The following is a 26,442-nucleotide window of genomic DNA, read 5'->3' as shown; positions in this document are numbered from 1 at the left end:
TAACCAGAGGACACAGATTTAAGGTGATTGGCAAAAGATCCAGAGGCGGCATGAGGAATTATTTTTTTTAATGCAGGTGTTATGATCTGGAACGCGCTGCCTGAAAGGGTGGTGGACAGAGATTCAATAGTAACTTTCAAAAGGGAACTGGATAAATACTTGAAGGGAAAAAAATTTGCAGGGCTATGGGGAAAGGGCAGGGGGGGTGGGGGGGGGGGGGGGGGGGGGGGAGTGGGACTAATTGGATAGCTTTTTCATAGAGCCAGCACAGGCACAATGGGCCAAATGGCCTCCTTCTGTGCTATATCATACTACGATAACACTTGGTCTGTGAGATCTCCTGGCACTGGTTTCAATCCCATGAAGAGGGGGGGGGTCGGAGAGGAATTTTACAGATTATTTTCTCCCTTATCGGCCTTGGGGTTTTCCCTCTGGTTCTTTGACTCTCCCAGGGGATTACATGGCTGCGAGGGGGGGGCAGAGAGGGGTGGGAAGTGTCTTGTCGAGATGCTCCAGCCGTCATGAGGTGTGGGGCAGGCTTGATGGACCAGCTGGTCTTTTCCTGGCCATCTATTTTGTATGGTACGTTCGGAATCCCCAGGGAAACACAGGGACCGGGGTTGGGGGGGGCGCACAGTAGTTTTACCTGCTGGACATGACGATGGCGTCGTTGAATTCGCTGCGGCAGTTCTGCCTGAACGCCGTGCGCCCGCCATTACTGATCACGGCGTTGTTCCCGTGGAGGTGATGGAAACGGAGGTCGTTGCTGGGGGTCAGCGAGAAGAGGCTACAGGGAGAGATCTGATTATTCCCGTCCAAGGAGTCATCAGGCAGAGGAGGGAGATCTGGGCAAGAAAACCAAATGAAAGGGAAAGAAGTTAGCCCAGGATCAGTCTCACTCTCACACACCCCTATCGGGTTAATGCAGGGTCAGTCTCACACACACACACCCCCCTATTGGGTTAATGCAGGGTCAGTCTCACTCTCACACACACCTATTGGGTTAATGCAGGGTCAGTCTCACACACCATAAGGTCAGAAATGGGGATGTTCGCTGATGACTGCACAGTGTTCAGTTCCATGCGCAACCCCTCAAATAATGAAGCAGTCCGAGCCCGCATGCAGCAAGACCTGGACAACATCCAGGCTTGGGCTCATAAATGGCAAGTAACATTCGTGCCAGATAAGTGCCAGGCAATGACCATCTCCAACAAGAGAGAGTCTAACCACCTCCCCTTGACATTCAACGGCATTACCATCGCCGAATCCTCCACCATCAACATCCTGGGGGTCACCATTGACCAGAAACTTAACTGGACCAGCCATATAAATACTGTGGCTACAAGAGCAGGTCAGAGGCTGGGGATTCTGCGGCGAGTGACTCACCTCCTGACTCCCCAAAGCCTTTCCACCATCTACAAGGCACAAGTCAGGAGTGTGATGGAATACTCTCCACTTGCTTGGATAAGTGCAGCTCCAACAACACTCAAGAAGCTCAACACCATCCAAGATAAAGCAGCCCGCTTGATTGGCACCCCATCCACCACACTAAACGTTCACTCCCTTCACCACCGGCGCACAGTGGCTGCAGTGTGTACCATCCACAGGATGCACTGCAGCAACTCACCAAGGCTTCTTCGACAGCACCTCCCAAACCCACGACCTCTACCACCTAGAAGGACAAGAGCAGCAGGCACATGGGAACACCACCTGCACGTTCCCCTCCAAGTCACACACCATCCCGACTTGGAAATATATCGCCGTTCCTTCATCGTCGCTGGGTTAAAATCCTGGAACTCCCTTCCTAACAGCACTGTGGGAGAACCATCACCACACGGACTGCAGCGGTTCAAGAAGGCGGCTCACCACCACCTTCTCAAGGGCAATTAGGGATGGGCAATAAATGCCGGCCTCGCCAGCGACGCCCACATCCCATGAATGAATAAAAAAAACACACACCTATCGGGTTAATGCAGGGTCAGTCTCACACACACACATACACCACCCCCACCCTATTGGATTAATGCAGGGTCAGTCTCACACACACACCCATCGGGTTAATGCAGGGTCAGTCTCACACACACACCCATCGGGTTAATGCAGGGTCAGTCTCACACACACCCCCCCCCTATCGGGTTAATGCAGGATCAGTCTCACACACACACACCCATCGGGTTAATGCAGGGTCAGTCTCACACACACCCACCCCCTATCGGGTTAATGCAGGGTCAGTCTCACACACACACCCACCCCCTATCGGGTTAATGCAGGGTCAGTCTCACACACACACACCCCCCTTTCGGGTTAATGCAGGGTCAGTCACACACACACACACACCTATCGGGTTAATGCAGGATCAATTACACACACCCGCTCTCTCACCCACTGATGTCCATCAGGGTGAGAAATCCCGCATGACAAACAACAGTCGCGTATTCGCAAGGTTATTTTTAAAATTATTTTGAGAAACCTAGAGGATGAGCCACTGCAGACAGACCAACAAAAGAAGATCGGTTAAATCAGGGAGACCGATTAGGTGATGGCACGTTTTGGTGGGAAAGCCCAATGACTCAAGGTGAGGGGAGTCTGAGGGAGATGAGGAGTTCCACTGTTTGGAGGCGCAGGGTAAAAACAGGTTCGAGTAGGGGATGGTGTGGTGAGTCTTGACTTTAACACAGTGTGGATGCCGGCATGCAGCAAGGCCTGGACAACATCCAGGTTTGGGCTGATGTGTGGCGCGAATGTTACTTGCCACCTAAGTGCCAGGCAATGGCCATCTCCAAGAGGGAGAATCCAATCATCTTCCCCTTGACCACTGAATGGCATCACCATTGGCAATAGGAAAAAGGGATAGACTGGAGCTGAGATCACACCATATAGAAGGCAAGGCAAGTGTCTTTATAGATAACACCTAGTCCTATGATCTCCTGGAACTGGTTTTGATCGCCTGGGGTGGGGGCGGTCGGAGAGGAATTTTCCATTGGATTTTTTTTCCTTATTGGCCCTGGATTTTTTCACCTCCCCTAGGAGGTGAAAAAATCCAGGGCCCTAGATTAGATGGCTGTCGGGTGGGGGGGGCAGGGGTGATGAGGAGCGGGGGAGGGGAAAGGTGGGACGTGTCTAGTCTTGATGCTCCAGACAGCACAAGGTGTGGGGCAGGCTTGGTGGGACCAGATGGTCTTTCCCTGCCCATCAATTCTGTACGTCGGTAGGAGGAGGAGTGCGGAGGACGGGGTACTTGGGGAAGAGGCGAGGGAGTTCAGAGGAGCACCGACTGTGCCAGGGTTGACGAAGCAGAGCAGGTTCAAGTAGGGATGGTACACAGCCGAGGTTAGTTAAAACGGCAGACCCACCTATATCGTCTATGATTGTGGCCTGGGCAGCTTGGCCGTAGAGATCCACCACAGCGTAAACGTTGGACGGTACGTTGGACGCCGCAAGTCCCTGGTCCACGTTGTTCACGAAGAAATGCAAACTGCCGTCTTCCTTGCGCATCACGCCAACCGTGTCACCCGCCTTGTGCAAGCAAGGTCGCGGAGGATGAAATGGGGGGTTAGAAAGGGTAAGCAACGTGATAGAGAATAAAATTAGCACTGCATTTACTCCACCTGCATCCATATATTATTCGTGGCTCCCAGTATACACAGCAAGCTCAGGGATCCCAAGAGATCACCCTGGTCCACAGTCCCCCAATCTGCCCGGTGAGAGGGCACATCAAATGGCTCAGTTCTGGATAGGAGCTCACCCTTCTCCAGCCAGAGCCATCAGGAACTAGTGTTGCACCAACAGGTCGTGCGAGTGTCACAGGGACTACTAGTGTTGCACCAATTTATTACTGGTGACAGAACTATTGTTTTTATCCTAAGGGGGTATATTTCAGTTCTGTAAACCTGCTGTTTGTCTTTGCAACTCTTTACTTATCCATTTAGGTTTAATAAATCTGTTTGGTAGTTGAAGCCATCGCCGGACCGAGTGCTTATGCTTCTGGTTTCCGAAGTCAAGACGACCACATGTGTCCAGCAAGCTAAAATACAGCAACAAGGACTTTCCGTTTGAACCCTCGGATTGCCACAATAACCCAGATATTGTTGGGCATATAAAGTGCACATCCCAGATTATAGGGAGCGAGAGCAATGGGAGTGGCCATTGGCATTGAGCACAAGGAAATAATCAGAGGTCAAAGTTGAAAAACATAGCACCTATCCTGTCAATCGTGCTTTCTGTCACCTCTCTTCATTCTTCCTTCCTATATCAGAACAGCGACTGCACTTCAAAAAGAGCTTCATTGGCTGCAAAACGCTTTGGGACGTCCTGAGGTCATGAAAAGCGTTGTATAAATACAAGTCTTTCTTTCTCCCAGTTTTGCTCAGTTCCTCCTCCGTGAAGCACCTTGGGAAGTCTGCTCTGTTGAAGGCTTTACATAAATGCGAGCGGGTCGCGCTCTCGCCTCTGAGTCGGAAGGTCGCGGGTTCAAGTCCCACTCCAGAGACTTGAGCCCATAATCTCGGTTGACACTCCCAGTGCCTGTACTGAGGGAGCGCAGCACTGTCGGAGGTGCCGTCTTTCGGATGAGACGTTAAACCGAGGCCCCTTCTCCCCTCTCTGGTTAGCAGGGGCCAATTAGTTGAGAGAACCGCATTCCACAACAAACACGGAAGACAGCCATTACAATTCTGAACCAAAGACTGAAAGTCTAGCTAACCGAGTTCAAGTAGCATTTAAAAAAAATATTACATTCTGACTGAAATTTTAATGAAGTTGAAGACTTGAGCCTGGTCAAACATGCTGGATGCGCCTATCCATCAGCTTAACCCTCATCAATCAACACGACAAAATTCTGCAGCCTCACCTTTAGTCGATCGAGGTTGTGACCGTACTCATCGAGAATCGTGGTCCCATTATGCATCACACCATTGCCAGTCATCATCCAAGTACCTGAGAAGGAAAACCCAACTGGCTTTAACCTTTTCCGTTCAAACAAAATCGTGAAGGGAACGCTTGTGACAAAAGTTTTAGTGAACAGCGTATTGCGGTAATTTGTTTCTTTCTTTGTCACAGTATATATGGGGTTAAATTCCACATCCACTCAGAAAATGGCCCAACTTGTTTTGACGCAATGGCCATTTGGCCCATCATGTAGGCCATCTAAGGGTTGCCAACCCTCCTGGGTTGCCCCTGGAGTCTCCAGGAATTAATGACTGATCTCTAGGACACTGCTGCAAGCAACATCCAGGAGAAAAACCAGAGGGGCAATAAAGAATTGTTTTTTTTAAAAAAAATTTCTTTGAACAACTTTGATTATTAGTTATAAAAATATCGGACCGAGGGAGGGGAAAAAGGTGAAGAATCGTCCAATCGGGCAGCGAAGAGTCTATTCACTTTCCGACTGGCGTGGGAAGGCGGCGCACCATGAGGATGGACATGTCGGGCGACCAACGGCGGGAGTGTGGGGGCGGGGTGGTTGGAGGCAGGAGGTCACGTGATGAAGCCACCAGGAATATGTCCGAACAGAGTTGGGAACCCTGAGGCCACCTTACCCACCGAGTCTGCTCTGCTATTTCAGCTCGATCTTTTCAACCCCCCTGCCTTTTCTCCACGTGCCTTAAACCCCATTCAGTATCTAACTCACTTGGAAATCGATTCTGTTATCTATGGTCTCCTGGGGATGCAGGCTCTACATTCTCACAACCCTTAGGGTGAACAAGTTTTTCCTGGATTTGGTGTTAATCAGCACATCCTCAAACTCTAAGATTCTCTCCCCTTGCTCTGGACGCCCCTATTACTCGCTGTACATTTTGGATGAGATGTTAAACCAAGGCCTTGACTAAAAAGGGTTAAATTATGAGAACTGGTTGCATAGACTAGGCTTGTATGCAAGGGGGCATAACCTTTAAATTAGAGCTAGGCCGTTCAGGGGTGATGTCAGGAAGCACTTCTTCACACAAAGGGGAGTGGAAATCTGGAACTCCCTCCCCCAAAAAGCTGTTGAGGCTGGGGGTCAATCGGAAAATTTCAAAACTGAGATTGATCAATTGTTGTTAGGCGAGGGTATTAAGGGTTACGGAACCAAGGTGGGTAGATGGAGTTAAGATTCAGATCAGCCCGTGATCTAATTGAATGGCGGAACGGGCTTGAGGGGCTGAATGGCCGCCTCCTGTTTCTATGTTCACGTGGATGTTTTCTTAAAAAAAAAATCATTCTTAATCGCCCACTTATTGCCCCGAGAAAGTGATGGGGCCTTGCTCTTGAACCACTATAGCGGATTCATACAATCAAATGCCAGAGCATTTCAGAGGGCGGATAAGGATCAACCATGTTGGTGTGGGAATGGAGTCACATATAGCCCCACACCGGTTAAAGACGGCTGGTTTCCCTCCCTAAAAGGATATTAGTGAATCATTTGGGGTTTTTTTTTAAAAAATGAGGCCAGTTTTTTTTAAATTTCCAAATTGTTTTTTAATACTTGAATTCAAATTCTCAAACCATCATAGTGAGATTTGAACTCACGTTCTTTGGATTATTAGTCAAGGCCTCTGGATTACTAGTCCAGAAACATAACCACTACGCTAACGTAGCCAAATCTGGTTGGGACCTGAAAAAAAAACAATGAAACAGTTGGATTGTAGTTAAAAACCCAATTAACGTCCTCAGGGAAGAGAACCTGCCACGTGGGCGCGGAGGAGAGAGGGGGCCAGGAAGGGGACGCGGGCAGAGTAAAAGATTCTGAGACCAAGGGAAACGCACCAGAGCGCAGATTGGTCATGGTGGACGGCAACTGGAGGTAAGCGGGATTGTGGGTAGTGACGCCAATTTCGATGGACCCCGCCCACTTGTCTACCATCTTGTCGATACGGACTTGAAAGATTTCGTTGCTCCTGAGGGAACGGTTGCTGAGCACCACGCCGTGGTTGAAGTCATCCGTCGCGCTGTAGAGAAAGGGCAACAAGAATGTCAGATATACGAACGCGACCGCAAAACCGCGAACTTTAAACCCTTTTCTAAAACTTGTGCAATGAGGTAAAAAGTGCAGGATAGAAAGATAGAACTTGCGTTTATATTGCACCTTCCACCACCTCAGGGCATTCCCTAAGCGCTTCACGGAGTACTTTTTTTTCTGAAGCGTACTCACTGATAACACTTTTTACCTCATTGCAGCTTTCCTAACGAAAACCTGTTGGGGCGGTTGGAGAACACGCGATGAAACCACCAGGAAAAACGTCCATCGAACGTTGGCAACCCCAATGCTAGGCTGTTGGACCAGCGTACAAACACACGTGGCTTACATACGTATTAAGAGCAGGAGTAGGCCGTTTGGCCCCTCGAGCCTGCTCTGCCATTTGATAAAGTCATGGCTGATCTGATTATGACCTCAACCCGACTTTTCCAGTCGACCTACTATAACCTTAGATTCCTGATTAACAAGGGAGTCAATCTAAGTCAGCCGTAAAAATACTCCATGACCCTGCCTCCACCGCTCTCCGGGGAAGGGAGTTCCACAGACTCACGACCCTCAGGGAAAAAAATTCTCCTCATCTCCGTCTTAAATGGGAGACCCCTTATTTTTAAACTGTGACCCCTAGTTCTAGTCTCTCCCACAAGGGGAAACATCCTCTCAGCATCTACCCCTTCAAGCCCCCTCAGGATCTTATATGCTTCAATAAGATCACCTCTCATTCTTCTAAACTGCATGGCACGGTAAGGCCCCTGCCTTCTGTGTCCCCGTCGCTTTCCTCCGTCTGGGAGGCCGAGCCTCAACAAGGTGACTCTTTACAGTGATGTAGCAGAGTCAGGGGAATCGTATCTGTGCCATCCATCAAATGTTTCAGAGCCCTGCTCCTTCCGAAAGAAAATGTTAATCAATTTCGAGACCACTGCTTTCAGTTTTTACAGAACAATGTGCGGAATCGCAGGCTCAGCCCCCAGAAGACCAGCGAATATCCCAGCTAATAACAACAGAGTTTGACTTAAATCAGCATGAACGAGTGGTCAGGCTGAACCTTTGCGAACTTTGCGCACATCAGGACGAGTGAGGTTAGCGTTGGGGGGCACAACACTTTCCCACTCCAAACACTCCCAGGGCAGGTACAGCACGGGTTAGATACAGAGTAAAGCTCCCTCTACACTGTCCCATCAAACACTCCCAAGGCAGGTACAGCATGGGTTAGATACAGAGTAAAGCTCCCTCTACACTGTCCCATCAAACACTCCCAGGGCAGGTACAGCACGGGTTAGATACAGAGTAAAGCTCCCTCTATATTGCACCTCAGCCCCCACTTCAGAACAGCACCCTCTACTGCACTAGGACAGCATTTCTCACCTCAGTTATTCTGGGCTCTCGAAGTGGGAGTAATTAGAGGCTGTTTTCTGCTGTGGGCCTCGGTCTCGGACAGAGATGTCCCAAACTCATTTCGCTTAGTAGCCATATTGCCAACACTGAGAAATGTAAATCAGCAAAATGCCGTCACCTACAGGCGAAGAGGAGTGGCAAGATTGGCAGAGTTGTTATGATCTGGAATGCGTTGCCTGAGAGGACGGTGGAAGCAGATTCAATAGTAACTTTCAGAAGGGGAATTGGATAAATACTTGGACAGGAGAAACGTGCAGGGCAATGGACTAATTGGATAGCTCTTTCAAAGAGCCAGCATAGGCACGATGGACCGAATGGCCTTCTTGTGTGCTGTAAGACTCCATGATTCTGCAGCGGGATTTGCCAGGACTGAACCAAGAGCCCAGAGGCAGAATGTCGTCTCTTTACTTACTGAGGCCTCAGGGCTGTCCTTCCATCGCAAACGATGGCGGCCTTCTGCCCGCAGTTGGGGTGGAACAGCAGCCGCTCCACCTCGGCGTCTCCGGAGTCAAAGACACGCCGACCCACGTCCGGCGACAGCGCCCGCATGATGGCGTTGTTCCTCCGCAGCCGGTCGGAGTGGTTGTGGTTGTGGACGATGGTCACTTTCACTGCCATGCCGTAGAGATCCACCACGCCGTAGACCGTAGGCAGGGTCTGAGTTGCGGCCACGCCTGCAAGAGAGTCAGAGAGTGAGAGTGAGAACGAGAGCGAGAGCGCGCGCCAGAGAGAGAGAGAGAGAGAGAGAGAGAGAGACAGACAGAAAGAGCGAGAGCGCGCCAGAGAACGAGAGAGAGCTTTGCACACATTCAAAGGCGGGCGACATTGCACCAATGCCATCATTAGGTTACATATAGCCTTATGGCCACAGGAGATTGGTGCTTATGGTGTTATACTGGCAACCCAAGGGCCATGAGTGACCTGCAAGTGTTGGAGAGAGGAGGATGAACCTTTGTGCACCTTTGAGGGAGAGCGACAACAGAGCTAAGGAGCCAATGCACCCAGTGCCATCATCAAACACTTCCAGGTCACATTATAGCCTTACGGCTACAGGAGATGGGTGGTTATGGTGCTAAGGGGTCGTGAGTTCAAGCTGTGAAATCTGGTCATTTGTGAGCTGGTACCACTAAAAAATAAACACGAGCACGAAAGCGGTCATTAAAATCCAACAGAATCAGGGAACGGAATCTGCCGCCGCTACCCGGTCTGGCCTACACGTGACTCCAGTCCCACACCACGTGGTGAATCCTCAATGCCCTCAGTTGTAAAAACAAAGCACTTCAGGGCAACTAGGCAATAAACGCGGCCTTTGTCCGGGTCGCCCACATCCCCGTGAGAAGAAGTTCAGAGGTCGCGTACATCTCCCCGCACTCTGGCTCAACAATGTGCCTCAAGATACTTTGTCCAAGGTAACCATGATGTGGAGATGCCGGTGATGGACTGGGGTTGACAATTGTAAACAATTTTACAACACCAAGTTATAGTCCAACAATTTTATTTGAAATTCACAAGCTTTCGGAGGCTTCCTCCTTCCTCAGGTGAATGTTGTGGAAATGAAATCCTCGAACCCTTCGCGTTTATAAATCACAGAACAATACCTGGTGATTACAGATAGTCTTTCCAACTGCCCGTTGCCAAGGCAATCACAGTGTGCAGACAGAGAGGTGTTACCTACAAGGCCACCGAATATACAAACACCCAAAAAAAGAGAGGCAGAAACATCCGGAAGGAAGAGAAAGACAGCAAATGACCCGTTATATTAAAAACAGATAACATTTGTTCGCTAGTGGGGTTACGTGTAGCGTGACATGAACCCAAGATCCCGGTTGAGGCCGTCCTCATGGGTGCGGAACTTGGCTATCAATTTCTGCTCGACGATTTTGCATTGTCGTGCCTCTCGAAGGCCGCCTTGGAGTATGCTTACCCGAAGGTCGGTGGCTGAATGTCCATGACTGCTGAAGTGTTCCCCGACTGGGAGGGAACCCTCTTGTCTGGCGATTGTTGCGTGGTGTCCATTCATCCGTTGTCGCAGCGTCTGCATGGTCTCGCCAATGTACCATGCTCTGGGGCATCCTTTCCTGCAACGTATGAGGTAGACAACGTTGGCCGAGTCACAGGAGTATGAACCATGCACCTGGTGGGTGGTGTCCTCTCGTGTGATGGTGGTATCTGTGTCGATGATCTGGCATGTCTTGCAGAGGTTACCGTGGCAGGGTTGAGTGGTGTCGTGGGCGCTGTTCTCCTGAAAGCTGGGTAATTTGCTGCGAACGATGGTCTGTTTGAGGTTGGGTGGCTGTTTAAAGGCGAGTAGTGGAGGTGTGGGGATGGCCATAGCGAGGTGTTCGTCGTCATTGATGACATGTTGAAGGCTGCGGAGAACATGGCGTAGTTTCTCCGCTCCGGGGAAGTACTGGACGACGAAGGGTACTCTGTTGGTTGCGTCCCGTGTTAGTCTTCTGAGGAGGTCTATGCGATTTTTCGCTGTGGCCAGTCGGAACTGTCGATCGATGAGTCGAGCGTCATATCCCGTTCTTACTAGGGCGCCTTTCAGCGTCTGTAGGTGTCCATCGCGTTCCTCGTCTGAGCAGACCCTGTGTATTCGCAGGGCCTATCCATAGGGGATGGCCTCTTTGACGTGGTTAGGGTGGAAGCTGGAAAAGTGGAGCATCGTGAGGTTCTCCGCAGCCTTCAACATGTCATCAATGACGACGAACACCTCACTATGACCATCCCCACACTTCCACTACTCGCCTTTAAACAGCCACCCAACCTCAAACAGACCATCGTTCGCAGCAAATTACCCAGCTTTCAAGAGAACAGCATCCACGACACCACACAACCCTGCCATGGTAACCTCTGCAAGACATGCCAGATCATCGACACAGATACCACCATCACACGAGAGGACACCACCCACCAGGTGCACGGTTCATACTCCTGTGACTCGGCCAACGTTGTCTACCTCATACATTGCAGGAAAGGATGCCCCAGAGCATGGTACATTGGCGAGACCATGCAGACGCTGCGACAACGGATGAACGGACACCGCGCAACAATCGCCAGACAGGAGGGTTCTCTCCCTGTCGGGGAACACTTCAGCAGTCAAGGACATTCAGCCACCGACCTTCAGGTAAGCATACTCCAAGGTGGCCTTCGAGAGGCACGACAACGCAAAATCGTCGAGCAGACATTGATAGCCAAGTTCCGCACCCATGAGGACGGCCTCAACCGGGATCTTGAGTTCATGTCACGCTACACGTAACCCCACCAGCGAACAAATGTTATCTGTTTTTAATATAACGGGTCATTTGCTGTCTTTCTCTTCCTTCCGGATGTTTCTGCCTCTCTCTCTCTCTTTTTTTTTTGGGTGTTTGTATATTCGGTGGCCTTGTAGGTAACACCTCTCTGTCTGCACACTGTGATTGCCTTGGCAACGGGCAGTTGGAAAGACTATCTGTAATCACCAGGTATTGTTCTGTGATTTATAAATGCGAAGGGTTCGAGGATTTCATTTCCACAACATTCACCTGAGGAAGGAGGAAGCCTCCGAAAGCTTGTGAATTTCAAATAAAATTGTTGGACTATAACTTGGTGTTGTAAAATTGTTTACAATTGTCCAAGGTAACACAAGGGAAGACATGACCGGAAGAAAATTGAATGACCATGATGCAAGTGACATGGGAGACTTGGACACGCTAAAAGGATCCAAAATATACAAATGGCCGTAGGACAGATGATATTTATTCCAGAATGCCAAGAGAGACTTGGAAGGAGGTTTGTGGGGCACTGAATTATTATGACGGTGTCACTAGACATTGCAAAAGCCCATGCAGTGACTAAACAGATACAGACAACTACAGGCCTAGTAGATGTATTACACACATTAGTTATTAGCTTTGGCTCGGTTGGTAGCACTTCTGCCCGAGTCACAAGGTCGTGGGTTCAAGCCCCACTCCAGAGACTCAAGCACATAACCCAGGCCGACCCTCCCAGTACAGTACAGAGGGAGCGCTGCACTGTTGGAGGTGTCGTCTTTCGGATGAGACGTTAAATCGAGGCCCCGCCTGCCCCTCTCAGGTGGATGTGAACAGATCCCACGGCCACTATTCGAAGAAGAGCAGGCAAGTTTCCCCAGTGTCCTGGCCAATAGTTATCCTTCAAACAACATCACAAAACTAGAGTCGCTGGTCATTTATCTCATTGCTGATTGTGGGAGCTTGCTGTGCACAAATTGGGTGCCTCGTTTCCCTGGATTAAAACAATGATAGCACTTCAAAGCAACCCTGAGGTTGTGAAAGGCGCTATAGAAATTCTCTCTTTTCTTTCTTTCAGACTCAAAGCGGCTTTCCTGTTACAAAAGTCTGAGGTATGGGAGATTGGGCCCTCACGTATTAACACTGAGTCACCATGCTCTGCAAAAGGCAGTCGTACCAATTCGATACAAGAGGAACTTACAACTCTTTCAGGTCGAGTAAGAGCAAGGGTAACGGACCAAACTAAACTTTGGTCAAAAGCAGCAAAATAGGCCTTACCTTGGTCAATGCCATTTATATAAAAGTGCAAAGCGCCACTGGACTTCCTCATAAGTCCGATGTGGTCCCCTTCCTGCAAAACACAAGGGGAGCAACTCTCAGACAGTGAGGACTCTTCCTAAATTCCCACAGAACTCAAATGAAGATTCCCACCCCGTCTTTATCTCTTTCAGATGCTGATGGGCATTTCAAGCATTACGACGTCAGGTAGATCTCTGCTCCCCACCACGCCCCAAAGTCACCAACATTTGCTGGAATATGGTTCTGTGGGCACCGGCGGCCCTCTGCTACTGCTTTACACGCGCGAGCCTGGGCGCGCTCTTCAACTGTGGGAGGCAATGCCGAATTGTGTCTTCCCTCAATATTCACACGCTCCAGGAGCCAGTGGAAGGCGAATGGGAGCAGAAACCCCGGCTGATTTCCCTCCCTCTATCCCATTAGCGTCGAGACTAACTACGCAGCAACCCCCACCCCCCCACCCTCCGCAACCGAGATCAACTAAGTCAGCAGATGGCGGGAATCAAAACTGCCACCTTCCCTGTCTGTGCGTTCAGCTCTCACTCTGACAACGGAGATTGAGGTGCTCGTTTCCCAGACTCCAGTGGAAAATCCCAACACTGCAGGACACTGGGAACAAAGCATCTTATACATAGAATGTACAGCACAGAAACTGGCCGCTCGGCCCCACTGGTATCTGCTGGTATTTACGCTCCACACGAGCCTCCTCCCACCTTACGTCATCTCACCCTATCAACGCACCCTTCTATTCCTTTCTCCTTCATGTGTTTATCTACTTTTCCCCTTAAATGCATCGATGCTATTCGCCTCAGCTACTCCTTGCGTTCTACATTCTAGCCACTCTCTGGGTGGAGAGGTTTCTCCTGAATTCCTTATTGGATTTATTGGTGACAATCTTATATTTATGGCCCCGAGTTTTGGACTCCCATTGCGAGAGGAGCAGTGCCATTACCTGCAGCTCATCCAGGCTGAACTCACAGTATTCCCTCCGAGTTCCCTTCCCGTTGGTTAGAATTCCACAGCCGCTCATCATAATTGTCCCTGTAACGATAAGAAGGTGACACACAGCTCCCAGAATCAAAAAATGGAAGTTGCACAACTCAGTCCGCCACGCTACACTGATGCCGCCACGTTCCACATGTACACTGACGACACCCAGCTCGAACTCACCACCACCTCCCTCGACCCCTCCACTGTCTCAGGTTTGTCACACTGCTTGTCCAAATACTGAATGAGCAATTAAATATTGGGAAGACCGAAGCCATTGTCTTCAGTCCCCGCCACAAACTCCGTTCCCGAGCCGCCGACTCCTCCCTGGCCACTGTCTGAGGCTGAACCAGACTGTTCGCAATCTTGGCGACCTATTTGACCCTGACATGGGCTTCTGACCGCATGTCTGCGCCATCACCAAGGCCGTCTACTTCCATCTCCAGTCTCCGCCCCTGCCGTAGCTCATCTGCTGCTGAAACCATCACCCATGCCTTTGTTACCTCTAGATCTGACTATTCCAATGCTCACCTGGCCGGCCTCCCATCTTCCACCCTCCATAAACTTGGGCACATCCAAAACTCTGCTGTCCGCATCCTAACTCGCACCAAGTCCCGTTTACCCATCACCCCCTGTGCTCACTGACCTACATTGGCTCCCGGTCCGGGAACGCCTCGATTTTAAAATTCTCATCCTTGTTTTCAAATCCCTCCATGGCCTCGCCCCCTCTCCCTATCTCTGTAGCCTCCTCCAGCCCCTACAACCCTCCGAGATCTCTGCGCTCCTCCAATTCTTGCCTCTTGCGCATCCCCCATTTTAATCGCTCCATCATTGGCGGCCGTGCCTTCAGCTGCCTGGGCCCTAAGCTCTGGAATTCCCTCCCTAAACCTCTCCGCCTCTCTCTCCTCTTTTAAGACGCTCCTTAAAACTTACCTCTTTGACCAAGCTTTTGGTCACCTGTCCTAATATCTCATGTGGCTCGGTGTCAAATTTTGTTTGATAATCGCTCCCGTGAAGAGCCTTGGGATGTTTTACTACGTTAAAGGCGCTATATAAATGCAAGTTGCTGTTGTCGTAGGTTTGATGCACATTAAAAGTACCGATGCGGAGACATGTTTGGAAGTGACACTGTGCGCTTATACCACTCTGCTCTTCACTGCTGCACTCCTATCACAATCAGAACTCAGGGATTCAAGAGTACAGGTCAGGTCCCCTGATGGCCCAGTGGTTGAGTACACCATACGGTGCTGTACTGAGACATACAGACCAGCAAATCCAGAGCTCGACTGCTAGCCTGGTGCCTACTTAGGTGATCTTAACTAGGGCAGTGGGGTGCTACAATTAATCCATATCCTCTCCATCCACCACCGGCGCACCGTGGCTGGCAGTGCGTGCTGTCTACAGGATGCATTGCAGCAAGTCACCAAGGCTTCTTCAGCAGCACCTCCCAAACCCGCGATCTCCGCCGCCAAGGGCAGCGGGTGCATGGGAACACCATCACCGTCAAGTTCCCTTCCAAGTCACACACCATCCTGACGTGGACGTGTAATGTCATTCCGTCATAGTCGCTGGGTCAAAATCCTTGAACCCTCTACTCAACAACATTGTGGGAGCACCTTCACCACACGGAACTGCAGCGGTTCAAGAAGGCGGCTCACCACCACCTTCTCAAGGGGCAACTAGGGATGGGCAATAAATACCGGCCTTGCCAGCGACGCCCACAGCCAAAGAATGAATTTTTTTTTAAAAATCTCCGAGCCCCTAAACTCGATAGAGGAATGGAAATCTAGAGACACAAGAGACTTCAGATACGGGATTATTTCCACAGAAGCAGGGAAGGCTGAGGAGATTTTAAAGAGGTTTTTTAAATTACGATAGGTTTTGCTGGGGGTGCATAGGGAAAGACTATTTCCTCTGGAAGGAGAGTCTGACTAGAATTTGAAATAGTCACAGAGAGAACGAAGGTTGTTGGAGCAGAGAATACTTAATTACAGGAAGTGCTCGAGGCAGAGACCATTGCATCTTTAATGGCAAAATGGGAGAAATATTTGAAGCAGGTGGGCTATGGGGAGAGACCATGGCAGTGGGATTAGTTTTGGGTTGATACAGGTCTATGGGGAGAGATCAGATAATCTATTTTTAGGCATTGGTTGAGGCAAAAATATTGGTCAGGAGACCAGAGAGAACTCATCTGCACTTCCTTCAGTGCAGTACTGAGGGAGTGCTGCACTGTCGGAGGTGCCGTCTTTCAGATGAGATGTTAAACCGAGGCCTCGTCTTACCTCTCAGGTGGACGTAAAAGATCCCACGGCACTATTTTAAAAAGAGCAGGGGGAGTTCCCCCGGTGTCTCGGCCAACACTTATCCCTCAACCAACACCTAAAACAGATTAACTGATCATGTATCTCATTGCTGTTTGTGGGAGTTTGTTGTGCGCCATGTTTCCTACATTACAACAGTGACTGCACTTCAACAGTACATCATTGGCTGGAAAGCGCTGTGGGACATCCTGAGGTCGTGAAAGGCGCTGTATAAATGCAAGTCTTTCTTTCGGAAGAGAGAAAATTGGAGGAGAAATATCGCAGATCAATGTCACAAGTACATTCTGCTCCCACTCTGAACCTGTGTCTCGTCGAGGCTACAAATCTTAATTGCTGTTCAGTAAACACTGGCTGAGGTCAGGCTCTTCAGGCCGCAGCTCAGAAGTCAAGATAACACGTGTGTTTCTTAAATACACATCTGTAGGCTTCAATAACAAAATCTCTCTCTCCATCTAATCAGAACTGCATCATCAACAACAACTTGCATTTATATAGCGCCTTTAACATCGTAAAATGTCCCCAAGGCGCTTCACAGGAGCGATCAAATAAAATTTGACACTGAGCCACATAAGGAGATATTAGGTCAGGCGACCAAAAGTTTGGTCAAAGAGGACGGTTTTAAGGAGCGTCTTAAAGGAGGAGAGAGAGGCGGAGAGGTTTCGGGAGGGAATTCCAGAGCTTAGGGCCTAGGCAGCTGAAGGCACGGCCGCCAATGGCGGAGCGATAGAAATCGAGGGATGCGCAAAAGGCCAGAATTGGAGGAGCGCAGAGATCTCGGAGGGTTTGTAGGGCTGGAGGAAGTTAGAGTTGGGGGGGGGGGGGGGGGGGGGAAAGAGAGGCCATGGGGGGGATTTGAAAACAAGGATGGGAATTTTTATAACGAGGCACTGAAGTGGAGCCAATGTAGGTTGGCGAGCACAGCGGGGCGATGGGTGAACGGGACTTGGTGCGAGTTAGGATACGGGGCAGCAGAGTTTTGGATGAGCTCAAGTTTACGGAGGGTGGGAGAGTAACGCATCTAAGAGTCGCAACACAATGGCATCAAAGCAGGAACCCCTGACCTGATCGGAGGTTGGTCATCGTTGCCGGGTAGTCCAAGTTGTTCGGGTTGTGCATGGTGATGCCGATCTCAATCGAACCAGACCACTTGTCAACCAACTTGTCGATCCGGATCTGTGAAGGTGGGGGTGGGGGGTGGAAATATGAACCTTTTAAAATTTATACAGAAGAGTGAAATCTCACTAACCACTGTCAATTTTAAATTGAGCCAATATTTTGATCATTAAAATATACACAAAGAAAACAAAACCTATTAACACAGGGGCCAGAATGTCTGTAACCTCGCCCTCATCTTAATACCATACTTTTAAGAAAGAGAAAGTCAGGCATTTCACCTTGGGTTCTAATGTTCAGATTGTGCCCCCCTTGTTCTGGATTCCCCCGCCAGAGGAAATAGTTTCTCTGAATCTATCCTACTGAATCCCTTTATCATTTTAAATACCTCTTATGAGATCACCCCTCAACCTTCTAAACTCAAACATGTCCACATAATTTAACCCTTCAAGCCTCATTCTGGTGAATCTGCACTGGACCTCCTCCAGGGCCAATATATCCTTCCTGAGGCGCAGGGTCCAGACCTGAGGGCAGCGCTCCAGGGGGAGTCTGACCAAGGCTCCGTACAATTGAAGCATCACTTTCACATTCCATTCCCCTTGAGGTAAAGGCCAACATTCCATGCGTCTTTTTTGATTGCTTTTTAGTGATGTGTGTACCTGGACATCCAAATCCCTTTGCTTCTCGTCTCTCCCCGTTAAAAAAATATTCCGATTTGGCTTACTCCAATCCAGATTAGGTGACCTCACGCTTACCCACATAGAACTCCATCGGCCTTGGTTTTGCCCACTCACTCAGTCTGTCTTGGTCTCACTTTGTAACTTGCTGTTCCCATCTACACAACTTACTGACATCTGCAAACTTGGATATGCAACTCTCTATTCCTTCATCCAAGTCATTAATAAAAATGGTTAAAAGCTGTGGCCCCAGTACAGATTCCCTGGGGAACGCCACTTGTCACATCCCGCCAATCAGACAGCGTTCCCTTTATCCCCACTCTCTGTCTCCTACCTCCCAACCAATTACCAACCCGCAACACAAGGTTACCTCCAATTCTGTGAGCTCCCATTTTCGCTAATCTCTTGTGCGGTACCTAATCAAATCACCTCAGCCAGGCAGTGAAAAGAAATTAGAAAGACAACACGGGAATGGAAACGACCCAAGTCAGGCAGTGAGAAAACACTGGAGCGCAGCATATTTCCTCAATGGCTCACTGCCTATATGTGACTCCAGTCCCACACCAACGTGGTTGACTCTTAACTGCCCTCAGTTCTATCAAACTGCTTCAGTTCGAGAAGAAGGCCCACCACCACCTTCTCAAGGCACCTAGGGATGGGCCAATAAATGCCAGCCTTGCCCACATCCCGAATTCCTTTTTTTAAAAAGAATTAATCGGCCAGGGGTCAGCTCCTCATCACCACTCAGTGACACCCGGAGGAAAGTGTTGGTGGAGGTCGGGCAAGGACAGGATCGAACAGTCAGCTGCTGCTCGCTGTCTGGGGTCATCTCGTTGTGCTAAACCTTCACAGAACACTGGTCAGGCCCCAGCTGGGGTATTGAGTCCAATTCTGGGCACCGCACTTTAGGAAGGATGTCAAAGCCTTGGAGAGGGTGCAGAGGAGATTGACCAGAATGGTACTGGGCATGAGGGACTTCAGTTGCGTGAAGAGACTGGAGAGTTGGGGATTATTCTCTTCAGAGCAGAGAAGGGTAAGGGGAGATTTGATAGATGTTTTCAAAATCATGAAGGGTTTTGATAAGAGTAAATAAGGAGAAACTGTTTCCAGTGGCAGGAGGGTCGGTAACCAGAGGACACAGATTTAAGGTGATCAGCACAAGAACCAGAGGGGAGATGAGGAAAGAAACATTTTACCCAGCGAGTTCTGATGATCTGGAATGCACTGCCTGAAAGGGAGCAGATTCAATAACAACTTTCAAAAGGAAATTAGATAAATACTTGAAGGGTAAACATTTGCAGGGCTCTGGGGAAAGAACAGGGGGGAGTGGGGCTAATTGGATAGCTCTTTCAAAGAGCCGGCACAGGCACGATGGGCCGAATGGCCTCCTTCTGCGCTGTATCATTCTATGATCTTTGGGCAAAGTAACGGAGAACAGCCAGTGCCCAGAAAACCGAGGCGGGGGCGGGGGGGGGGGGGGGCGGAAGAGAGGGGAGATGTGGGGATGGTAGGAATGAGCAAGGGGGTCCAGTTTAAGCGAAGGCCTCCGACTGACCCAACAAAGCACGGGCAAAACCGGCCGCCACCCTCACCTCGAACATCTCGTTGTCCCGCAGCGGCCGGTTGGTCATCACCACGCCGTTGTTGAACTCGTCGAGCGGCCGCCTGCGCTCCGCCGTCTTGTTGCTGTTGCTGAGCTTGATGAGCGTGCCGCATTTCTCGTGGAACAGCAGGGCATCGTTGGAGGTGACCGAGCACCCGCCGTCCAGCGGGCTGCCCAGGCTGACGTTCAGCAGGCTGCCGCTGTACGCGGTGAGGATGGCGTTGTTCACCACGTCCGACAGCTCCATCCCGACAAAACCTGGAGACATAAGAACATAAGAAATAGGAGCAGGAGTAGGCCATTCGGCCCCTCGAGCCTGCTCCGCCATTCAATAAGATCACGGCTGATCTTCGGCCTCAACTCCACTTTTCCCGCCCGATCCCCATATCCCTTCATTTCCTCAGTGTCCAAAAATCTATCCATCTCAGTCTTGAATATACTCAACGACTGAGCATCCACAGCCCTCTGGGGCAGAGAATTCCGAAGATTCACAACCCTCTGAGTGAAGAAATTTTTCCTCATCTCAGTCTTAAATGGCCGATCCCTTATCCCGAGACTATGACCCCTAGTTCTAGACTCTCCATCCAGGGGAAACATCCTCTCAGCACCTACCTGTCAAGCCCCCTCAGAATTTTATACGTTTCAATGAGATCACCTCTCATTCTTCCAAACTCCAGAGAATATAGGCTGATTCTATTCATTCTCCCTCAATTGGACAACCCTCTCATCCCAGGAATCAATCTAGCAAACCTACATTGCCTCTATGGCAAGTACATGCTTCCTCAGATAAGGAACCAAAACTGTACACAGTACTCCAGTTGTGGTCTCACCAAAGCCCTGTACAATTGCAGCAAGACTTCCTTATTCTTGCACTCCAACCCCCTTGCAATAAAGGTCAACATTCACACAAAGAGAGGTCGCAGTGACTCGAGCCAGCCGTCCCAACGATCAAATGCTAAACGTACGTTCCACAGCGAAGAGCCGCACCAGGGCAGAGAGTAAACAGGACGGGTTTGCTCAGGTGAGGAGTTTGCACTCCTTTCCTGTTGAGTGAGGCACATCACTGGATACCAGTTTGCTCCGCTCCAATTATACACCCGATACCCTCACACCAGATGCCCTTGTCCCCAGTAAAACCTGGTCCCCATCCTGATCATTTCCCCCCCCACCCGGCATGCCCACCCCCAGCCCCCTCATTCAAAGAGCACATAATCCAGCACACAACTGGTTTCAGCCATGTACCACCAGATCTGGCTGGACCACACCAAGCACCATTGGCCTCATTCCCCCTCAGCCAGAAAAAACAACCAGTACTTCAGGATTGTCCTGGAGAGCAAAGATAACACCCGGCTTCTTATCTCCACTCCCAGCCGTCTCCTTAAACCCTTCTCCCCTGCCCCCTCCACCCTCGCCTCCAACAAGTGCGAGGAGCTCATGAACTTCTTTGACATTAAGATCAAGTCCACCTGTTCATCTGCCTCTGCCTCATCCCTCCCTTCCCCATCAAGCTAACCCCCCCCACCGCCCAAGCTCCTCAACCAACGTCTTTCTCCAGTTCCTCTCCCAAGTTCATCTTGTCCATGAGACCCACCTCCTGCTCCCTTGGTCCCATGTCTACGAAATTGCTGACCACCCAATTTCCCTTCCTGGCCCCCATGCTAGTTGGCATTGTAAATGGTTCCCTCTCCTTGGGTACTGTCCCTCTCCCTTTCAAAACCATCATCATCACCCCTCTCCTCATAAAACTGACCCGTGGCTTCCACTGTCCTTGCAAACTACCACCCCATCGCCAACCTCCAGTTCCTGTCCAAAGTCTTTGAACGTGTTGTCACCTCCCAAATCCTTTCCCACAACTCCATGTCTGAATCTCTCCAATCAGATGTCTGCCTCTGCCACACTATTGAAAGGGCCCTAACCAGAGTCACAAATGAGATCCTCTGTGACTGTGACCATAGTGCACCATCCCTCCTCATCCTTCTCGACCTCTCTGCAGCTTTTGACATGATCGACCACACCAACCTCCTCCCAAGGTCTTTCCTCTGATGTCTGGCTCGGTGAGACTGCCCCTCACCTGGTTCCACTCTTCCCTATCTAATCGCACCGTTATCTCTGGAGTCCCCCAAGGATCTATCCTTGATTCCCCTCCTATTTCTCATCTACTGAGATCAGCCGAAGATACGGGATCGGCTTCCACATGTATGCTGACGACACCCAGCTCTACCTCTCCACCGCCCCCGTGCTCTCAGACTGCTTGTCTGGCATCTAGTCTTGGATGACCTGCAATTTCCTCCAGTTAAACACTGTTAGACCCCACACAAACCCTTGCTACTGATTCCATCCTCCTCACTGGTCACTGTACCAGATCGAACCGGACTGTTCACAACCTCAGCATCCTATTTGACCTCGAGTTGAGCTTCCTGCCCCTTACCCTCTCCATCGCAAGACCGTCGACCTCCACCTCCGTAACATCATCTGCCCCTACCCCAGCCCACCTGCTGCTGAAACCCTCATCCATGCCGTTGTCACTTCAGATTCGACTACTCCAATGCTCTCCTGGTCGGCCTCCCACCCTCAGTGAACTTGAGTGCATCCAAAACTCTGCAGCCCCGTAAGCCTGCACCAAGTCCTGGTCACCTATCACCCCTGTGCTCGCTGATCGCCATTTGCTCACGGTCCCTGACACCTCCAATTTAAAATTCTCATCCTCGATTTTAAATCCTTTTATTACATTGCTTCTTCCTATATCCGTAACCTTCTCCAGCCTTGTAATTCCCCCAGGACTCTCCGCCCCCTCCAGCTCTGGCCTCTTGTGCATCCCCTCTTAACCCCACCAGTGGCGGCCAAGGGGTAGGGAGTAAAAGAGAGAGGGAGAGGGAGGAGGAAGGGTAGGGAAAAATAGACAGGGAGAAGACACAATGGGGGGGGGGGGCGGGGAAGTTAGAGAGAGAGACACACACACACCCACAGCCCTTCTTCCCAGGGCATTGCAGTGAAGAGCTCGTTCAGGTCTAATTAAAGACACACGACTCCTTCAATCTAATTAACCCTCCCAATAAACGGGGCAGGGACCAAGCAGGGAGCGGGACAGACACAAGCTCAACTTTCACCTCACCATTTTCCGATTCCAGACCGTTTGGAAATTTATCTGGACGGCTGCAACTCCGAGGAATATTGAGAGCTGAAATCCAGAGAGAGAGAGAGAGAGAGAGAGAACAAAAAAGAACAAGGAGCAAGAGGGTTACACAAGAGTGAGGGTCACGAGCGCCCGGTCATGCACCCCTTGCCTGCGGAAGCCAGAGGCTCAAACCCCCACCCAAGCTCAGTTTCCTTCTCCACGTCCCCGTAATCAGGTACCCGAAGACACTGCTGAGGCCCTAATCTGCACCTATATCAGCTCATGGCCCACGGCTCCCGAGACCCTCCTCAACTGGTCTCCATCTCGATAAGGATGTGGGGGGAACCTCAGCCTGCCCTCCCCTTGCTGGGCCCAACCGCATTGCACAGCAAACTGCTCGTAAGATTCTCGTCTTCAAATCCCTCCGTGGCCTCGCCCAGCCCAGCCCCCTCCAGTTGTACCTACCCGAACCCACTGTTCCTCCGACTCCCGATTATTCCTCGCTCCGACATCGCTGGCCGTTCTTAGATCTGAATCTCCAGAGCTAAATCTGTCCACAGACTCCTAAAACCACGGTGGTCTTGGGCAGTGCTGCCAACGTCCCCTTTATGCCCACTCACGCTTTTTACGTGTGTACACACGCTATGACAATATAGATATGTTTTTATGTTGCTTTTAAAATGGAATGAAAACAGAACAGCAAATGTAGGAATTATGCTTAAACTACGAGATCAGAATTGGTTTGAACAGTGGGCTCGCAGATCCTATCTTTTGATCAGTGACGCACCTGAGTAAAGTCATAATTCAGGAAGAGCAAAGACAAGAAGCAAAAGGTTCGGGAGATACCACCAGAGCTGGGAGATACCACCGGAGTCGAGCAAGAATTGGACAATGTATGCTTGCTTTTTAAAATGGTATAAATGAGGGATACAAAGCAAAACTCAGTGAGGAACTTTAGCTACCTTCCAGGAGAGGTACAGTAAGCGGCCTAGATAGGCAGTCGCTCACGATTCCCGGGGAGTTCTTTACACGTGAGTTTTCTGGACGTAGGACTGCGTGTACTGCTCTGTATGTCATCTTAAGATAAATGTTTTACATAGAATGTACAGCACAGAAACAGGCCATTCAGCCCTGCTGGTCCATGCCGGTATTTATGCTCCACATGAACCTCCTCCCACCCTACTTCATCTCACCCTATCAGCATATCCTTCCACTGCTTCCCCTTAAATGCATCTATGCTATTCGCCTCAACGACTCCACATTCTCACCACTCTCTGGATAAAGAAGTTTCTCCTGAATTCCCTACTGGATTGATTAGTGGCTATCTTATATTTATGGCTCCTAGTTTTGAAACAACAATAAATGTAATTAGTTGTCAGACGTATTACTGCCTCTAGCATCCACAAATCTGTTTATTAAAAGGATAAGGATTATCCAACGCATACACGTGCGAGCGGAGGCTTTCCGGTTGAGTGAAATCGAGGTATGCTCTCTAAATCCACTCCTTGTGTACACCGATCCAAACTACTTCAATGCAGATCAAACGAGGAGACTATACAAAGGGTAGCGCGGTCTGGAGCGTGTTAGAAGGGATCTGGTCTGTGTTGAGTTAGCTCATCTCAGTGGGTGGGTTGTGGTGACAGCGACACATTACAATTGGCCCAGTGAGGTACTGAGCGACATGGAGTAAATAAGAAGCTGGCGGGTTGGATCCCTGCTCCGTGCCAAGTTCACCTGCAGCAGTTCAGGTGATGCGATTCACCCCCACTAGAGGGGCAAAAAAAAAAATCAGCCAGGGTTCCCCTCTCTCGAAGCCACTGACTTGCATCGTTTCACGGGCACCGGAAGTCCTCTGGTACCTCATGAAAAACAAGAGAATCAGTGAAGCTATTCGACCTTGGGGGCCGAGCCCGATCCTGTTCAAACTCGATGTGTACGCGTAGGGTTGGGGGGGGGGGGCTGGAGTGGGGAGGCTTTCCAAGAGGTCATCACGATTGGGAGCAGGCACCCTGGCTGTCGTTTCCTCCCCTTTCCCCGAGCACAAGGGTCGCCGCAGGCCAGTTGCTAAGAGCCCAAGCTGCTGCACTGTCTGAGGCCGGCTAGCTCAGAGCGGGGATGGAAACTGGGACCTTTCTGGTTCGTGAAACTCAGTACCACACCGGGCTGTGCACCTACCCCCCAACCCAGGGGATCGAATTGAATCGAGTTTAATTTGAGGTTATAACTCGATGCATTTTCGCCCCCATTCCCCACTTTCCCTGGGTTGCTCGCCATGTGGGACCACCCTGGAGACTCAGTTCTCACCCATGGAGCAAGCAGCCCGTATCACAAAACTCCTGTTGTTAAAATACAGGAGAAAGCTCATTTTTTTTCTCCCCCCTCTGTCAACCCACTAACAAAACCGTGGTTATGTTAATGCCAGCTCATTCGCACGTCATTAATCGCAGAGAGGACAGGAATCCTCCTGGTTTGGTAACGGAATTTCGCCCCAAGGAGGAATGAAAGTCGACGCGGGAGGATTACACAGGAACAGGAGGAGGCCATTCAGCCCCTCGAGCCTGTCCCGCCATTCAGTTCGATCATGGCTGATCTGTATCTCAACTCCATTTACCCGCCTTGGATCCATATCCCTTGATACCTTTACCCAACAAAAATCTATCGATCTCACTTTTCAAGAAAATATCAATTGACCCCCAGCGTCCACAGCCTTTTTTTGGGCGGGAGAGTTCCAAATTTCCACTACCCTTTGTTTGAAGGGCTGAATGGCCTAGCTCTAACTTTAAGATTGTGCCCTCTTGTTTCGGATTGCCCCACCAGAGGAAATAATTTCTCTCAATCTAATCCCATCAAATCCTTTTATCATTTTAAACACCTCAACCATCTAAACTCCAGGTAATGCAAGATATGTTTATGCAATCTGTCCTTATAACTTCACCCTTTAAGCACTGGTAACGTTCTGGTGAATCTGCGCTGCACCTCCTCCAAGGCCAATATATCCTCCGAGGTGCAGTGCCCAGAACTCGATAGTGAGGAGGAAAGCTGTGGACTGCAGGAAGACATCAATGGACTGGTCAGGTGGGCAGAAAAGTGGCAAATGGAATTCAATCCGGAGAAGTGTGAGGTAACGCTTTTGGGGAGGGCAAACAAGGCAAGGGAATACACATTAAATGGGAGGATACTGAGAGGTGTAGAGGAACAGAGAGGACCTTGGAGTGCATGTCCACAGGTCCTTGAAGGTAGCAGGACAGGTAGATAAGGTGGTCAAGAAGGTATATGGGATACTTACCTTTATTAGCCGAGGCAGAGAATATAAGAGCAGGGAGGTTATGCTGAAACTGTATAAAACATTGGTTAGGCCACAGCTTGAGTACTGCGCACAGTTCTGGTCACCACATTTCAGGAAAGATGTGATTGCACTAGAGAGGGTACAAAGGAGATTTTCGAGGATGTTGTCAGGGTTGGAGAATTTTAGCTATGAGGAAAGATGGGATAGGCTGGGGTTGTTTTCTTTGGAACAAAGGAGGCTGCGGGGAGATTTAATTGAGGTGTATAAAATTATGACGAGACTTGATAGAGTGGATAGGGAGGACCTATTTCCCCTTGCAGAGGGGTCAGTAACCAGGCAGCATAGATTTAAAGTAATTGGTACAAGGAAGCTGAGGAGAAATTTTTTCACCCAGAGGGTGGTGGGGGTCTGGAACTCACTGCCTGAAAGGGAGGTAGAGGCAG

At 50.0% G+C, this 26,442-nt stretch overlaps 1 protein-coding gene across 5 annotated transcripts in view; it reads right to left on the bottom strand.

Moving 5' to 3' along the window:
• neurl4 (neuralized E3 ubiquitin protein ligase 4) overlaps window positions 1–26,442 on the bottom strand; it is an 86,881-nt gene that overhangs the window by 43,441 nt on the left and 16,998 nt on the right. For 4 of the 5 annotated variants that reach the window (XM_067972055.1, XM_067972052.1, XM_067972053.1 and 1 more), the window contains exons 3-12: window positions 22,711–22,776; window positions 19,588–19,856; window positions 17,267–17,378; window positions 13,850–13,938; window positions 12,880–12,952; window positions 8,760–9,021; window positions 6,745–6,926; window positions 4,850–4,935; window positions 3,354–3,516; window positions 647–845 (exon numbers count right to left, since the gene is read on the bottom strand). In XM_067972055.1, coding sequence (XP_067828156.1) covers window positions 647–845; window positions 3,354–3,516; window positions 4,850–4,935; window positions 6,745–6,926; window positions 8,760–9,021; window positions 12,880–12,952; window positions 13,850–13,938; window positions 17,267–17,378; window positions 19,588–19,856; window positions 22,711–22,776 — 1,501 coding nt within the window. The remainder of the gene's footprint in view (window positions 1–646; window positions 846–3,353; window positions 3,517–4,849; window positions 4,936–6,744; window positions 6,927–8,759; window positions 9,022–12,879; window positions 12,953–13,849; window positions 13,939–17,266; window positions 17,379–19,587; window positions 19,857–22,710; window positions 22,777–26,442) is intronic. The other variant, XM_067972054.1, reaches the window with a different exon arrangement.

Source organism: Heptranchias perlo, chromosome 35, assembly GCF_035084215.1.
Source record: "Heptranchias perlo isolate sHepPer1 chromosome 35, sHepPer1.hap1, whole genome shotgun sequence".
In the NCBI taxonomy this organism is placed as follows: Eukaryota; Metazoa; Chordata; class Chondrichthyes; order Hexanchiformes; family Hexanchidae; genus Heptranchias; species Heptranchias perlo.
The sequence above is the reverse complement of the archived record's forward strand: the minus strand, read 5'-3'. Positions and strand labels throughout refer to the sequence as shown.